We start from the raw sequence: 17,508 nt of genomic DNA, 5'->3' as shown, positions 1-17,508 counted from the left end.
TCTGGTGGACACCTGCTGGCTATACAACTCCTGGATTGGACGCAATGCTGCTAAGAGATGGGAGTGGGGTTGACTTGGAATCCAGTGGAGCCTCAGCTGCTGCCTCACATTTAAGGTGCATTTCAGGGCTTTCCACTGGCAGGAAATCACAAGCAGTCCAAAAAGTAGTGTTGTTATCACCTGCTGGCAGAACAAGGAAGAGGGAAACCTCTGCCCCATCCAATGCACGCACCCCAGTTCAGAACTTTGGGGGTTTGGATTGCATCCTTAATCATTGACTAGTGGGTGCTTTTACTATTTTTAAAAAACTATTTTTAAAAATAATCAAACAGAAAAATGGCACTCAAGGAGCTAAAAGCTTTTATTTGATTTTTACAAAATCCATAAAAAGGAGATCTTGCTGAAGTTAGCCACATAGAGTCTATTTTAAGTAATTACAAAACCAAATTGTAAACCAAATTGTGTATGTACTTGATTGCTTTGATCCTATGTTTAACCAGAAAAATCATAATTCTATACTAAAATGAAGACCTAGGCTGCTGTTGCTTTATTCCTATGGCGTATCTTGTGAGTTGATAGTCACAGTAATTACTTTCTTTTTCTGTTCTTCATAAACAATCAGCAGACATTTTCTTGTTAATTTACATTCTCACAATTAGTACCAGGGCCACAAAGAAGTTCAGGAATAGAAATCCCCTTTCACAACCAGCAGTAATTCACAATGTGAATTATGTTCCCTATAATACACCAAGTTACCCACTGTTTTACTATATTAGGCGCAATTTTATAACCAAGTGAACCTATTTCCTTTAAATAGTCAAGCATACATAATTCCAATTAGTGTGTAACAACTGGATATAAAACAGAACAAACATACTATATGGACAATAAAGTATATTTTCAAAGGTAACACTTGTTCAATGAAAAAATGCATAGCAATATGTACAATGCTATTCAATGAAAAATATGTAATTTCAGGTGTTGGTAGTAGATTACATACTTTGTAGCAGCGGATGCAGTTGAGTTCACATAACTCTTTCAGTGCTATGTAAGTTGAGATAATGGCTTTAACATTACATTATTTCCACAATTCTAAGCTTAATTAAATAAACCAAACACGATGGGCAACATCCAATGATGTTCACCTCCTTGTGCAATGGAAATCCACTTGTGCAACTGAACTTCCTGCTTCTCTCTTCACCCTCTAGCCCCCTTGTGCACCCCAGAGCAGATTTTGGGGGCACACAGGAGGCTGCAGGGAGGGTAAGGGAAAGGAGGAACCTCAGTGCATGAAGATCTCACCCTATGTACACAAAGGCACAGAATTCCTTCAAGTTAGTTGTGTTACAGTACAATGGAAGTTATTTAGTACGTTCCTTACAGACCATTTTCCTAGCATAACATATCATTAGACCACAACCTTGATTCCAAGAAGATAATTATATATCAGTATTGTTCTAAAATTTCGGGACTATATTAGAAATGTATATTTTAAAACAAGGCTGAATCAAAAATGATTTCCTAGAAAGGCGCTTAATGAAAAACCCACTATACTTTTAAATACATCTTCTGCTTGAAGAATACAACAGCCACCTTCCAAATGAAAGAAAAAGTGAGGTTTTATTTAATACCATAAATTAAGAAGTCTCTTGGCGTGCTTGCAACAGATACGTAAATGAAATGCCTCCAGAAAGGCTGCTTGCAACAGCCTCAGAAAGGTTAGAAACCTGAATGAAAAATGGAGTGTTGGTGCTTTTTGGAGAAAAAGCTAATTGTACCCAATCCAAATTTAGATCATATGTAACGGTTGCTCCTGTTTACAGCAGAATCCAATTTGGTCAAATGTATACACATTCTGCATTGTTTGCATGTTGTGATGTTCTGTCTCAACTGATTCCAACTAATTGTTCCAACTGCTTCTAGAATTCATTGTCACCAAAGATGGCTCGGGCAAGATCTTGCAAAGGAATTTGGTTTTTATTGACACTGGTCTTGCACATTCATGTGCATGCCAGCACTAGAGCAATTGCAGAAGGCAGGCTGCTCGTCACCATGGGGTTAATCTACTCCCAGGGCTTTGAGCTGCCGCTCAATCTCTTCATCAGAAATTGTGGCACTTTGGGATGCTGATGCAGATGGCATGCCTCTGGCAGCTGAAGGAGCCTTGGCCATCTATTAGAAAGAAAAATGAGGAAAAGTTACATTTAGGCAAGCAAGATGAGACACAGTAATCAAAATGATAAAACACAGAGACAAAAAAGAAGGCACTACAAAAGTCAATAAAAATGTAAGGACAGGGGCAGATTACTTTTCAAGAGCAATGGGAGATAATTTCTTCATACCTTTCCAGATATTTCAATACCAATTTCATCCAGGACTTGGTTCACAATATCCTGACTTTCCTGTTCTTCATCAGAATCATTGAAAATATCATCCAGGGTATCGTTGACTTAAAGATAAATGAAAACAAAAGCTTCATTAGAACTGTAATAGTATAATTGCTACCTTGATCTTTCATACCACTTTTACATCCCAGCACACATTAACAGCTTTATTTTGAAGAAAAGTGAAATAAAATAATGTAAGCAATAATATATGTGGGTTTATACTGTTATAAATGTAAAGAGGACCCCTGACCATTAGGTCCAGTCATGACTGACTCTGGAGTTGCGGCGCTCATCTCGCTTTACTGGCCGTTTCTGGCAAACCAGAGCAGTGCACAGAAATGCTGTTTACCTTCCTGCCGGAGCGGTACCTATTTATCTACTTGCACTTTGACGTGCTTTCGAACTGCTAGGTTGGCAGGAACAGGGACCAAGCAACGGGAGCTCACCCCGTTTAAAAGTGATTTTGGCCCTCAAGGCAGCTTACAACTTTAAACATATACAATACAAAAACAGAGCCAAAAAGCAAATCCATTAGGAGGGAGAATTTATAATTTTACAATGCTAGCTCTGAAAGCCAATGTGCTTTTAGTTAGGGATTTAATGCTCTTTTGACCATGAATGCTCCCAAAATAAGCCAAGCTATTTCCCCCAAAGTCAAAAAAGAGCTTGGCTATTCGTGACAATTTCTCTAATGTTCCCTATTCTTCTGCAACCCACCAAGCTCCCTTCCATCCCACCAACCCTTCACCTGCCCCAGCACTAGTAATAAAACCATCTGTGTACTGTCAGGAATAATGGAAGTTAACAGGCCTCCACAATCCTTGGCTTGTTTCCCAATATTTAGCATCACCAGCAGACACCCTAGTCAGCAAATCAGGACATCAAAGCTATGATTTGAACCTGATTTCTTTTAAACAATCATAGCTTGAACCAGCCACTGTTTCCAGATCTTGATGAACTTCTAAAGTAAAAGCACAGCCTTGTATGTGAAGATATCATGAAGAGGGAAGAATGAAAGCATAAGCTTGTGTAGGTTAAACCATGGGTTTGAATTGAATCCGAATCAAACATTTTAAAAAATCTCTATGCTGGCAGATAAGCACTTACGAGGGGGCACAATAGACTTGCATCAGCATGCCATCACTAGTATGCACATTGTACTCAGTTAGGCATCCAGCGTCACGGTGCAACAAGATATGGCTTTGTTATGCTGCTGGGAATAGCAGCCATTGCTAGTGCAGCGTAGCAACTTCACACAGTGTTATTCTAACATAAAGGTGGGGCAAAAACAACCCAAGAATTGTCAGGTTCCCCATTCCATTATCCTCAAAGGATTTTGGCTTCCAGAGAATCAGCCATGTGAAAAACCAAGTTACCTATTTTACATATGGTGGACATCTACATTATGATATTGGATCAGGCAGAGCACAGCTGGAAAGATTTACCTCACACAAGACTATGGAATAGTTTGTGGAAAGCAGCTCTTTGTGCTATTAAAGCAGTTTCATTTTTAAGGATGCAGTTTGATAGCGTAACTGGGACAACATCCCCCATGATGTATGTATATTCTGCACCTAGTGGTTCACTTTTTAAGTGTGGAATTCCACTTAAAAAGCAGCACTGGTTAATGCTTCAGCAATGTAATGCATCATATATCCTCCTGAAATCTGAATGGGCTGAGCAGGCCAAGGCTTTAGTGTTCCACATGGCACTTCCCATGACATTAACATTGCCCCTCTATTTCTGGCCATCCATTTTCATGTTTCCTTGCCTTTATTTTCTATGTAGCCCATACCAAAGTAATAAGGAAGGCTATGAAAATGGATGTTCCTGCAATTAATAATTTCAACAAATGTAGGTTAAACACAAGCTCATGAACCAATTATTATCTTGATTTGGTGGTCTTGCCAACCCAAAAAGGAAGCAGGGAACAGTTTTAATCATTGTATGAAAAAGCATAACTTACTCATTTCTTCAGTCATTTCCATTTTCATGTTTTCTTTCTGGAAGTTCTGCATAGTTTGCAATGTCTTTTGTGGATCCATCTTTTTATTAACAGCTTGCATTGTCTAGCAATAAACAACACTTTATGAATAAATGTGGCCAACATACAGTACAGTAAAACTGCTGAACACATCATCATAATATTTGAATACTTTTAAGGTGTTAGAAGAAAACAAATTCCAAGGAATACAAGTTCCCATGTAATGCCGGGCATACAACTAAATCTTTAGTCTTTGCACATCTAGAACTATCAGAAAAATAGTAGAATGCACTATTGCGTAGAAGTCAGTTCTTCTGTAAGTCCATCTAATGTATACATTTTCCAAAATCTAATCTGCCGGTGGATCTTCCTGATATTGACCTGGTTTGGATGTAATACCAAATTATAATTTAGCATTACATTAACAACATCTCAGCTGATGTTCTTCTCCCTCCAGTGCTGCCTTCATTTGTTTTCAATTAACTGCAGGTCAGTGTCAAATTCAAATCCTAATCTCTGCTTAATATTAATTATGGTTTTATTGGAACAATCATACACCTTGATTTAGAATTGGCTTGTTTCTGTGAGCTATAGTTAAGACCATCAACAGTTTGTTTAAAATGGAAGTGAAAGCTTCTATCATGGCTGTGCCAGATAAGGGAAGGAGGGAGGCATGGGATGAGTCACATTGATCATATAACACTAAGGTACTGTTTAGCATTATGGCTGAACACCGCTATTATGAGAAGGGTGAACCCTGTATGATTGGCGTAAAACCTCTACTCTTATGCCTACACATCTTACAATTTAGAAAACCTCTTCCTGGCCCTATGAAACTTTATCATTCATCAAGCATGTAGTAAACCACTTGCCTCACATGAAGCTGACTTATATCAAGTCAGGCCATTAGTGTGTCTACCCCAGCGCTGCCTATTTTGACTAGCAGTCAGGCAGTGGATCAGGAACACCAACAAAACATGTTTTTGTTCCCAGCCTACCACAGGGTCACCCACTGCCCATCAATTCCTCTCCTGCTGCTCCAATGACTCACTGTGAGGAAGGGTTTTCAACCAATGGCTTTCCTCTGGGGCTCTCTTGAGGTCATTTTGCCTCAAAATCTCAAAAGTGCTTAAAGAAAGGGTAGGAGGAGGAAGATGTGGCAGTGATTAGCATTTACTGAGCTGCCTCAGGAGGTTTAATGCCAGTCAGCCCATACTGCTAACTGTGTTGTTGGCAATAGGTTTTAATTAGCACTGCCAACTTTTAACTGGAAATGTTGCAGATGAAACATGGCATCGTCCCTATGCAAGGAATACATACCACCAGAAAGCTATGTCCCCTCTCTGCATATGAACTGGCTGGAATGCTTTTATAAACTGGAAGAAAGGGGTTCCACCAGTCCTTTAATACCACTTCACATGCCCCAGAATCAATTGGTTAAATTTTGAATTGTACAAGAAACTGTATCACTTCAGAATGTGAGTGGAGGATAACTTTTTTCTCTCCCCCCCCCCACATATGCCCTAAACTACAGTATATGTAAGCGTATCAGGTAGAAACCATCTATTCCAGCCCACTTCCTACTGTGCTAGGTTTTCAGCTGCAGAGATTTGTTTTGGTTTTTAATGCAGTAGAGCATTCAAAGGCCACTTAGACCCAGTGATGAGAGCCAATAAACTGAAGCTCAATTCTGATAAGGAGGTATTGAAGGTGGATAGTTTTCTAGTCTGAGTCGATGATGTACAAAATAGTTACAGACTTATTTGCAAGGCTGCCCTTCTCTACATGCTATTATGATATCCTCCTTTAATCATACATTCACAAAATTCTTCTAAGATAATTTGACAGCACAGAGAAATCAGAGTTTGAGGTTGAGTTTTCATTTTAAAATAGTATAATAGAACATAATGGTTATGCATTTCTACCAGGAGCTGTGGAGATACTATGTTGGCACTGTTTCAAACAAGAGATGATTACGTGAATGAGGCTTCTGTCTTTATAAAAAGGAGCCAAGGCATCAGAATCCAGTAGACTCTAACTGGTGAGTTTGCTGACATTCTGCTTCATCCTATTGGATCACTTATAGGCCTATGAGAGGACACAATTCTACTCAAATTGAAATGATTGGCTATTGGGTGGGTGGGCTCTGACTGGAGCGAATAAAAGGCCAGGCTCTAGTTAATGAGACAGCAGACTAGGCTGGGCTCTGACTGTTGGTCAGTTGATGGAAGAGCTGAAAGTTGAGGTCAGACGGCATATCAAGAGGCTTAAGAAGCCAAAGAGAAGCCAGGAGCTAATGCCACTAATCTAGACCTGACATTAGGTTTGTGGAGAAGAGCATGTGACTCTAGCAGTAGCATTCAGGGGAGTTCGGCTGTCAAGCGTCAGTAGGATTGCTGAGAACTTGAGGTGACAGGGGCTGTTGGACTCTGGCAGAAGTCCTGAGAGAAGACTGAAGAGTCAACTTAGAGGAAGAACTCAAGGACCTGACAGAAGAGTGCAAGTATAGACCTCAGTCCCTAGTTCCTAAGTGTTAACTGATAAAGACTATTATAGTAAAATGGATTTAGGTTTGGATTTGGGGTGGTGTGGGGATGGGACTGAAGTTTGCATAACTTTCCTCTTAAAAGTGGCAGGAATCCTACTATGTTTGATACATGATTTCAAGTGACTAAAAACTAACAGTGTATACATTTTTAAGGTAACAGTAACAAAGTAAAGTTAATCACCTAGTTTAAGTACGCAGGGATGAATACATACATGCTTATTAATGTAACAGTTTTAAGTAAGATATACTATACTTTGTTTTTACTTTATATTTTGATCTCTGTGATGTTTTGCCCTATACTTAACCATAGCTATTGTTGGGTAAACAGAAGAAAATAAAGGATTAAGGATTAAGAAAAATGAAATATAAGTCACAGCAAAGAAGTGTGAGATGATCAGTGCTTTTTTTCTAAAAAAATGTTTAGGGGTACTCTCATTTTCTTACTCATATTGAAATACTGCCCCTCAGTGAGGCCAAAGTTAGATTCACAAAATGTTTAGGGGTATGCGTCCCCCTGCGTCCCCCAGGAAAAAGCACTGGATAAGATGATGATAAAGGGTTTGCCACAGACATCCTTACTCCTAAATTGTCACTTGAACTTAAAATATTGTGACAAAAATGAAAAATTAACTATTTGTACTTTTAGTAATATTTTTCTATAAGTTCATAACTACATAAATATTTAAGATACCAAAATATACAAAAAAGAGAAATTTATCTTCTATTTGAAGTTCTAAATTGCTTCCAATTTCCTTTAGAAGCAGCAGAAGAACAATTGCTTAGTCAGAAATTTTCACTAAGTGATTTCACATACAAGTCACTCTCACTAGAATATCAGGCTGTAATCACAACATGAATTTGCAAAGCTAAAATGAAACATCCCTGTGTACTCTGCCCTAATTCCTCATATGAGCTATGGGATGCATATGTGCCAATATTCTGCACAAGTCTGTGAATCTATATAAATACAAACAAGCAGTTTAGAGACTGACAGCTCAGCTGGGGGAGCAAAAGCTCTTGGATCAGCATGAGTCAAAACAGAACATCCGCCAGCTTAGTCATCCACTTTACTTATAACACTGCTTTCATACGTACACAACTCAATATAGCACTACAGTGCAAAATGACAGTGAGGGATTGGGTCAGGATAGGAACCACAGGCAAAAGACTTTCTAAACTTTTAATTACATGGTAGTACAAATGCCTTCAGTGTTCATATTGCCCTTTTTTCTTTTGTGAGAAGGTATTTGCCAGCTAATCAGTTTAGTTTCTTTAGACATGCATACTCTATAAAAGCCTTGACTATTTTCACCATAAATTGCAGATTACAGTGGTACCTCTAGTTACGAACTTTATTTGTTCAGGAGGTCCGTTCTTAACCTGAAACTGTTCTTAACTAGAGGCATGCTTTCACTAATGGGGCCTCTTGCTGCCACTGAACCACCGGCACACGATTTCCATTCTCATCCTGGGGCAAAGTTCTCAACTCGAGGTAACTCTTCCAGGTTAGCGGAGTTTGTAACCTGAGGCATTTGTAACTCAAAGTACCACTGTACTTTATTGTCAGATTTTTGCAGTGTACTTGTTGTAACTCAACCTGGGACCTGCTGGTGAAGGGCAGGTAGTAGGCCTGGGCAATATATCAATATCTCACCCAGGATCAGTATGAGGAGCAGACCGTGATGTCAGCTTAACTCAGAAGTATATTACTGGTGAAAATGCTGCTATGTTTTAGACATCACAATAGATTGTGGTTTATCTCAACAGGAACAATCCTAGGCTGACACGAACCCCCCTCAAGTGAAGCTACAAGACAGAATTTAGAAGCTTTCACCCACACACCCTCCATTTAACTGCAGCTTGTTGTTGTCGAAACCCAGCAAATTGTGCTTAATCTTACATAGTTTGTTTAAAACAAGACAACTCTGACCAGGGTTTATGACCTTGGCTTGCTTCAACAAGCCATAGTTGAGATTAAGTTTCAGAAGATAATGCTAAACTGCAATTAATTAAAAAATAAGTGAAAGTTTCTCATCTCCCACTTACTGCAGTGCCAGAGGAGGGGGAAATGCACGAGCCTAGATTTGTTCCCATCATGATAAACCACAGTTGAAACACAGATTTGTGTAAATTAAAACCAGAATCCTATGAACAATATTTGGGATACTTAAGTTTGATTGCTTACCTTTGCTGTTGTTGACATTGCTCCTGCCATTTTCATCTGTGAGTTCATCAGTTTTGTTTGTGTTGACATGGATGTAACTTTTGAACTAACAGCATAGGTTCGAGTTTTCTGTTTTCGCAGTTGCACAAGCTGTTTTGCTAGAACCTTGCAGGCCTCTTTGTTTCCAGTTTTAGCCATTTTCTTTATTTCCAATTCCTATTTATTAAAATGAAAACTGTTTTTTAGTTTGTATTCACTTTTTATCTTCCAGCATAAATACTATGATAGTTTAATGAGTAAAAGGTGATTTTTTCAAACAAATTCCTATTAGACATGCAAGAAAGCTATCTAAAGAAAAAAAAACCAATGTTTCCAAAATTAAAAGCTAGGAGTACAGGCAGAACATGGTGTTAAGGAAATGGCCAAACTATAATTTACCATAACCAGTTTGGGCACTGATTGTGAAAGATGAACTAAGATTCTCCAATTACTTACCAGTTGCTTTTCCTGTCTCTCCAAAGCTACTCGATCTCTTACTATTGCCCTCTGGGTGCCTCTTAGCTCCTTATTTTGTTCTTTAATTATATCTAAGAAACAAAATATTTACAGTTAGTATAATGGATAAGAAAGTATGGTGAAGACATGCATGGTGAAAACATAAGTTTTAGGTGAAAGGTGTTTCACTCCTAATAGCAGTATCACTGATGTCTCAAAAATAGACTACTGGAATAACTGGAAAACAGACTACTAGAATAGTGTGAGGGACGGAGGCCCAGGAGACTGCTTTCTGTGTAGCAGCCCCTCATTTGTGCAACTCTCACTTCACAGAAGTGCATCTAGCATTTTCATTGTACTGCTTATGCTGAACCTTTGAATGCAACCTCTTTACCCTAGCCTTTTGACAAATAAGGTATTTCATTTAGTGGGACGCACCTCTTTTATTCAGTTTCTGGTGTTTGTTCCATTTGGAATAGTTGTACTTGTTTTATAATTGTATATTACCTGGGACCTTACTTAAAGGGCAGATAAGATAATACAGTGGTACCTCTGGATGCAAACGGGATCCGTTCTGGAGCCCCGTTCGCATCCAGAAGCGAATGCAACCCACGTCTGCACATGTGTGGGTCATGATATGCCACTTCCGCGCATGCGCGTGACGTCATTTTGGCCTTCTTCACACGCGTGAGCGGCAAAACCCAGAAGTAACACGCTGCACTACTTCCGGGTCACCGCAGTGTGCCACCCGAATATACTTATCCCAAAGCTCCTTCAACCCGAGGTATGACTGTACTTGATAGAAATACTATAGTCTTCAGTTGCAGGTAACCAATTACATGTGGGGAACAGAATCAAATACTGTCTTGACTCCACAACCTACTTGTGTCCATTTGAAGGCCTGCAAAGACAATATGTGTTTAAAATCCTCCTAAAAGGATTGTTTCACATGATTGGGTATCCTGCTTTTTTATGGTCTCAGTCAGAAGGAGAGTGTTATACACACACAGCTGCTATGCAGGCCTTCCATTTAATGCACATGGGTCATTGGTCACCTGAGACTGAAGTTGTGAATATGGCTTAAACATGAATGCCCCATCTTTATTTTATAAAGACTGAAAAAAGATTACAATGTTCTCACTATAAAATGCATAAAAGCACAATAAAATCAATTCATTCTGCCTGTGGATAATTAATATGAAAGCATTCACCAAAGAAACAGGGAGATAAAACTTAACCCACACAAAAAGCTTGGCAAAGTTAAAAAGGGCTTAGCAGTTTGATTTCTGTGAACACACAAACACCAAATGATATCACACATTTTCTGTACACATAATTTAAAAAATAGCCATACTGTTTTGAATCCACAGGAAAACAGAGGCTTCCTCTGGATCCAACCCTGAGGAATTTTATATTTGAATTATGTATGCCTTGGAGGAAAGAAACCTTTGGATTCAACCTACTATGTTGCTATTTTGATACTATCATTATTGCTTGAACATAAATTCATACTGTTGGTATTATTTCTTATCTCCATTATTGCATTTTTTCCTATTTCAAAGATGTTTACTGTACATATAATCATAGCCAGATACATTATTAAATGAGTTATATATCAACTTAAGAAAACTGTTACTCTCTCAATGCAGTAGAAATAGACTATAGATAAACCCATCTTCTGTGCCCAAGTACCAGCACTTGATTGTTCTCATTTTTCTATCCTTCTGATGTTATAGAAAGGGTGCTCTCCACATCACATTTTTTTTTGGGGGGGGGGGAAGTTTCCCTTTAATTTCCCTATCAAAGAAATTGTAACACAGCGTAAACAAAATACCACCTGCAGCACAAATATTTTCTAACCTTAATAAACCAGCACTTTCTTCCACATAGAAAGAGTGCAAGAATCTGAACCTTATGGAATCATAACATTCAAGCTTTCAGTGGCCTACTTTGTAAGTATATATATATGTATTGAAATACTATTTGCAAACAGAGTTGGAATTCTCATTTCGATAAGAGGGTTGTTCCCTTAGCTATAAATTGAGAAGTTGTGTTTTATCAGATGAGAATACTTGTAATGACTTTCTAAAAGTCTTTTTAGACCACAAACATATGACACTTTGCAGGCTGGGAGTGTTTATCCTCTTTTACTCAAAGAGAAGCAAGTGACATTCCCATGAACTAGTGGCTATGGCTTCTAGAGGGGAATGAAGTTTTTAAATTATAGGACTGCCAGTCAAGGATTACATTTATCTATTTCTTCATAATAAAAAGTACGTTTTGTGTTGTTTTTTTTATGCCTGAGGCCATTTCAAAGTAGCACACAATAAAGTCAAAATAATTTATTTGGAGTTGTTCAGAAGAGAGTCAACCCCCCACCCCCGTGCTTTTACAGAGATGACTTGTCTTATTCTATTAAAAATCCCATTTCTTTTGAAAATGAAGCATTCCCAAAAGTAAGTTTCCATCTTGCTTTCACAATCTAAAAAAATCATCTAACAATAATGATAGGATTTTGTTGCTGTTGCTTCCCACAATATAGACTGTCAAAAATGAATAAAGCATGAACTGCAGCCATAGATTTATTTTACATTAATCCTTTCTTCAAAGACTCTTCTTTCCTAGATACAGTTCCAAGACATGCCAGGATGAAATGATTTCAGCATTAAGAAGTCCTGGCAGGAAACATTTTCATATATGTTGAGGCATCTATACTGCCCTTATTAACTTACACAAATGCATACACAATTAGTCTCATGTAAGTACTGAATACAATGGAATGATTATCATAGGAGAAAATCAAGAGTGTTTCATGAAGAAGTTTGTACAGTGATACCTTGGTTTATGAACTTAATCTGTTCCGGAAGTCTATTCTTAAACCAAGGCATGCTTTCCCATAGCAGCGGGGGACTCTCAGTTGACAACTCTAAGAATTACCCTGAACTTGGGTTTGTTTGCTTTCTCTTTTTGTTTTCTTGGTTTTGGACAAGAGAATGTGATCTGGGTATTGGGGGTTGTCAAAAAACATTTTAAGTTGCAGATTTGTAGGACTCCTGATGCAGGTATGGGGGGGGGTGTTACAGAAGGTCTTCCTTCAGAACAAAATGGGCTCAAATAGTTTCCTGACTGCCCTGGGAAAGTTTTCTGTTGCTCCAGTCAGTGATCCTGTTGAACACCTGGTCAATATTGGGATAGCGAACTAATCAAGTGGATAGTATTCTGAACCAGCACCAGGAAGCAGCAGAAGGTGATGAGGGGTAACAAACTGAGGCTCAAACCAGACAAAACAATTGTACTCTTGGTGGGGGAATGGCTGGGGGGAGAGATAAAAATCTGGAATAGGGATTAAATGAAGTTTACAGTTTGGGACTATTCTTGATGCAGCTTTACATCTAGATGACCTCGTGGTAATGATGGCGAGATGAAACTCAATCCTAATGAATGGCTCTACAAAAATGGCTGTCACACAAAAACACTAAATGTGTTTACACCGACAAAACTTTTCATTCAATATCCCGTGATAATGCCAAAATTTAAGTTCCTTGTTATTTACTCATAAGCACCTCTTCACAGATCAGAGGTAAGGAGGTGGCACTTATCTACTTACGTCAGACAGTAAATCTGGTGCCCTCTATATGCCCATTATCCCTATTAAACATGTTGGCTTGGGATAATTGGAGTTGTAGTTCAACATCTGGAAGACACTATGCTGCCTAACTCTGCTTAAACAGAAGCATATACCAGAAACAGAGCAGCTTCCAGGGTATAAATACCGAGAGTTTGAAACTATATATTTACTTCTGAATTTGTCAAAGAATGCCAACTTTCCAATCCTTATGACCACACACTCACACTTACAAGTTTTTGTCTCAGCTTATACTTTTTATGTTTTCTTCCTTAAAGGTTGAACCTTGAGGTTTCAGGTAGGAACCTCTACCACAAGTAGGAAGCTGACTTACGCCATTACTGGTATCTAGCTCAGTGCTATCTGCACTGTCTAACAGTAGCTCTCCATGGTCTCTCCCAGGCCTACTTGGAGATGTAGGGATTGAACAAGATCTTTGAATGCAAAGGTTGCGATCTACCCAAGCCATGGCCCTTCCCATGAGCCCTACTCTTTACAATGACCTCCCCACTGAGAACCATAGTGCTACACCTCATTGGCCTTCCAGAAGTGGAGCAGAACATATATCTTCCATTGAGACCAGTTCAATTGCTCAGCTTTAATCACTACTGTTTTTCTGCTTTTAATGGGGTGGTTTATTTGGGGCAGGGTGTTTTGTTTGTTACTGCACTCAGCCATGAGCACAACAAAGGCAGAAAATAAATTATTTCAATTAATAAATATGGAATAGCTTTACTACCAGATATATTCACCACACATGAAAATAAGTGACAGAAAAGAAATTATACCACAGTTGTAGTAATAGATTATCAAGTGGTCGTGTGATAGAAAACCAAACCATATGGTAACCTCGTTATCTATTCACCCTATAGCAGTCCTGTGTGACAAAAGGCTTCACAAAAGAAGCAACTCCTTCAAATTTATATCAGTGGAAAGCTGAGAAAGCCAGCTGTGCCATCAAATTTTGTACTCAAACTCTTTACCAGGCAAGTTATAGAAAATACTAAATTTATGTTTGATGCACTGCAATTACTGAGTAGTAATACAGTGAGGCAGCAAAGCTGGCAGGACTGGGGATAAAAAAATTATACATCACTAGACTACTCAGTGCCTTCAAAAGCTAATGATTGTGAGAGTTCTGAGTGCTGGGAGTCGTTCATCTTATCTGCTCAGAGATGTACAAACAGGAGGAACAGGAGAGGACTCTGAAGAATATATGCCCTCCTCCCAGCCATCAACACCTTTCAGGGAAGAAGAACCAGAAGCCACATGACCATTACCTGGTATTTCAGATTTGTCATTGAGGTAGCACTATCATCCAACTATAGGTCTAATTTTAATATTGTGAACCACTTTGATAACCATTATGGTTGTAAAACAATATACATATAAGATAAATAAAAATGTCACCTTTTCTTGAGAACCCAGTTCTAAAGAAAATGAGTGTCCATGTTTTGACTCATGAATGGATGACATAGCCAACAGTAAAATACAGAGGTGGGAGATACGTAATAGTGCATGACACATACAGAAAATTCACTTAGCAGCAATGATCACACAACATTATGCTGCAATAGTCACAAAATATGCTCTTTCCCTCCCAAATATGCCAAATGCTTCAATGTAATTCAAAGCATTCCTTTGAAGTGTCTTTCTCTAAACTAAGAAAGACTTAACTCATACTTTAGAAATCAGCAGTAGGTGGAATTTTTGTCTACACACACCACACAAATATAATCCCTAGGAAATATTGACGGAACACTTTTTAATATCAACCAGTACTGCAGCAATAGTAATAAAGGGCATCATTTTGAAGAGGACACTAAGAGCTTTTGTTACATCAAGGAAACAGCTCTCTGGCAACACTGAAGAACCCTGGCAGTTCCTGATGGGAAGGATGCTCTTGTTTTAATAAAACAATGCATCTTGTTTCCTTGGGTTTTTTTAGGGCTATTGAAATTGATACAGATAATACAGATAATTATTTATTTTTATTACATTCCTATACTGCCCTTCATCCAACGGTCACAGGGCAGAATAAAAACACAAAAATACATAACAGAGTAACCAACAAAAACAATAATCCGACACAAAGTATTTATTTATTACATAAATAGGTGGCTACATGCAGTCATCTATTGTAACAATTTCTCAAAATTACTGCAAAAAAACAGTTCTTAAGAACCTTGCCCTACTTCTAAGGCATTCTCTGCAGTAGCTCTTTCTCCATTTGAGCAGTGCAATCTCCACTGTGTGTTCAACATGGCTTACTCCCAGGTAAGCGTGCATGTGCTCACAGCCACAATCCCTCAATAACCTGGTGCTGGCAGTTCCACAAGGTGTTTTTGTGTGTGCTGTGCTTATTAACATTGTACGTAACACTTCCACACATGATCAGGAGATGAGTCATGCATGTTCTCTCTCTCTCTCTCAATGCACAAACAACCACCACTGCCACCCAACAACACACACGGATTGTGCCCAAGCCTACATTCTGAGCTGCATCATTATTTTTTTATTTGTATTATTAAAATTTAAGGCATAGGGCAAAGAACGCAGCGCAGGAGGCACCACGACAGCTATATGTCAATCAGAAGGAAGAGGGAGGAAGACTTCTATGGGGGGAGGCGAAGTCATCATCTTCTAGGGGCAAACTAGGAGCTACTAGGCTGGATCCCCTCAGCTCAGGGGCGAAGCGGGGAGCCCACAGGGGCGAGCACTCCCTGAAGTACCGGGAAACACCTCTCCAAAGGGGCGGGGGGAGCCTTGGGGCGAGGGATGGAGGGAAATCCCCCCCCCCGTTTGCTAGGGTGCGGTGTCGTCAGAGGGCGAATGGGGGAAGGGCTGCCCACCCCCAAGTAAGGAAAATGGACCCCCCCCCGCCCCACCACAGCAGGAGATTTCCTTCGCCCGTCACTCACCGTCCACCGTCTTCTTCTTGAAGAGCGACGCCATGGCGGCGGCGGCGGCGGCCCAGGAACCGAGGCAGGAGAGCGGGGCCACCGGGGCTCCTTCCTGCTCCTCAGGTGACCGACCAGGAAGCGGAGGCTGCCGCTGTTGCTGCCGCAAGCTCAGAGACGAGCAGGAGAAAAGCCCGCCTCCCGCCTTCGGGAAGAGGCTGAGGCCGTAGCAACAGCGGCGCCCAGTGCCGCCACTGGCGCGGAGGGCGGGGCTTGCCGTGAGGGGAGGGGCTAGAGGAGGCCGTCCCTCTCGCGAGCGGAGTCGGCTCCGCGGCCGGCCGGGCAGGAGGGGGGCGGGGGGGGGAATGAGCGGCGGTTGCTCACGTGACAGCGCGCGGTCGGTGAGGGGGCAGGAACGGTTGGTAGCCGCTGCCATGACACGACCTAGTTGCGGGGGGAGGGGGGGTTTCGAAGGTGGTGGCACGTCCTGAGGGTGGGAGGACGTTTGTTTTATTAACTTATTATCCATTTATTTATCTATGTACCGTCTTTCCCCTCACGCAGCAGGGTAGGGTTGTGCTTGGGGGTTTTTTAGGGGGGGGCGAAGGTGAGCGGGTAGTAGTAAGCTCTACACACACACGGGGAGGACGGGCGGATATACCTCACAGCGCCGCGCCTCACGACAACCTGTTTCCCAAGAGTGTCGCCGTCGAGGTGGCAAAGTGGCCAAGCGACAACCCCGGGTTTGAGGAAATGTAGAAGCATTTTGGAGGGTTATTTTGAAACAGATGCTTTATTCGAGCTTTACACCCACTTCCACCACCTCCACCGATAGAAAATGGGCTAGAAAAAAGGCATTCAGGTCACGTGTATATTCAGGTCGGTTAAATCTTCGTGTCAGAGGCAGCCACACAGCGGTGCTTCCCGACACTTTGGGCGCATCTGCGTGGTCTGAGGGGGCACCAAAGGCTGCCTCGCTGAATCCGAAATGCAGGGCAGGCGCCATGCCATGCAGTGGTTTGGGGTCGCTCTTAGCATGTGGGCTGTACCGCCTCTGTGTACAGCATGTGAGCGCCTGCGTTTCCGTGTGGAAAGTAGGGAAGAGGTCGGCGAGGGTTGTACTTGACCGCAGCCTGGGACTTGCCTGACTCCTGGAATACCAGGGAGAGGCAGCTGAGTCTGCAGGTTGGAGATGCCCCCCCCCCAAAGCAGGCCCCTAATAAGTCTCTTAAAGAATATTTTCGAATTGTAAGAAATAGCGACATTGTAAAGCACAACCTCTCACATCAGAGTTTTGTGTGTAATATGCAGATATTTCCGTAAGAAGCCACAAGGACACCTGGTACATGATTGCAAAGCCCTTCCTGATCATGTCAGTGTTAGGACACTGAGCACACCCAGTCTG

The 17,508-nt window shown here is 40.7% G+C and overlaps 1 protein-coding gene across 1 annotated transcript; it reads right to left on the bottom strand.

The window, feature by feature from the left end:
* Nucleotides 1–343: 343 nt before the first annotated feature.
* Nucleotides 344–16,373, bottom strand: CHMP2B (charged multivesicular body protein 2B). Its single transcript, XM_081908668.1, has 6 exons — nucleotides 16,125–16,373; nucleotides 9,579–9,670; nucleotides 9,105–9,299; nucleotides 4,354–4,456; nucleotides 2,343–2,449; nucleotides 344–2,172 (listed from the first exon to the last, which is right to left on the bottom strand). The coding sequence occupies exons 1-6, from the start codon at nucleotides 16,156–16,158 to the stop codon at nucleotides 2,059–2,061; spliced, it is 645 nt and encodes a 214-aa protein (XP_081764794.1). The 5' UTR covers nucleotides 16,159–16,373; the 3' UTR covers nucleotides 344–2,058.
* Between the last annotated feature and the right edge of the window lie 1,135 nt (nucleotides 16,374–17,508).

This window comes from Podarcis melisellensis (genome assembly GCF_964234715.1).
Source record: "Podarcis melisellensis genome assembly, chromosome: 4".
Taxonomy (NCBI): Eukaryota; Metazoa; Chordata; class Lepidosauria; order Squamata; family Lacertidae; genus Podarcis; species Podarcis melisellensis.
Note: the sequence above shows the minus strand (reverse complement) of the source record. Positions and strands in the feature narration are given on the sequence as shown.

Excerpts from the sequence above, each read along its gene's own strand:
- CHMP2B (XM_081908668.1), bottom strand. The coding sequence starts at position 16,158 with ATGGCGTCGCTCTTCAAGAAGAAGACGGTGGACG. Across the intron at positions 4,457-9,104 it reads CAATGTCAACAACAGCAAAG|ACAATGCAAGCTGTTAATAA; the intron begins GTAAGCAATCAA and ends GTTTATTGCTAG. Across the intron at positions 2,450-4,353 it reads GGAAATGACTGAAGAAATGA|TCAACGATACCCTGGATGAT; the intron begins GTAAGTTATGCT and ends TTTATCTTTAAG.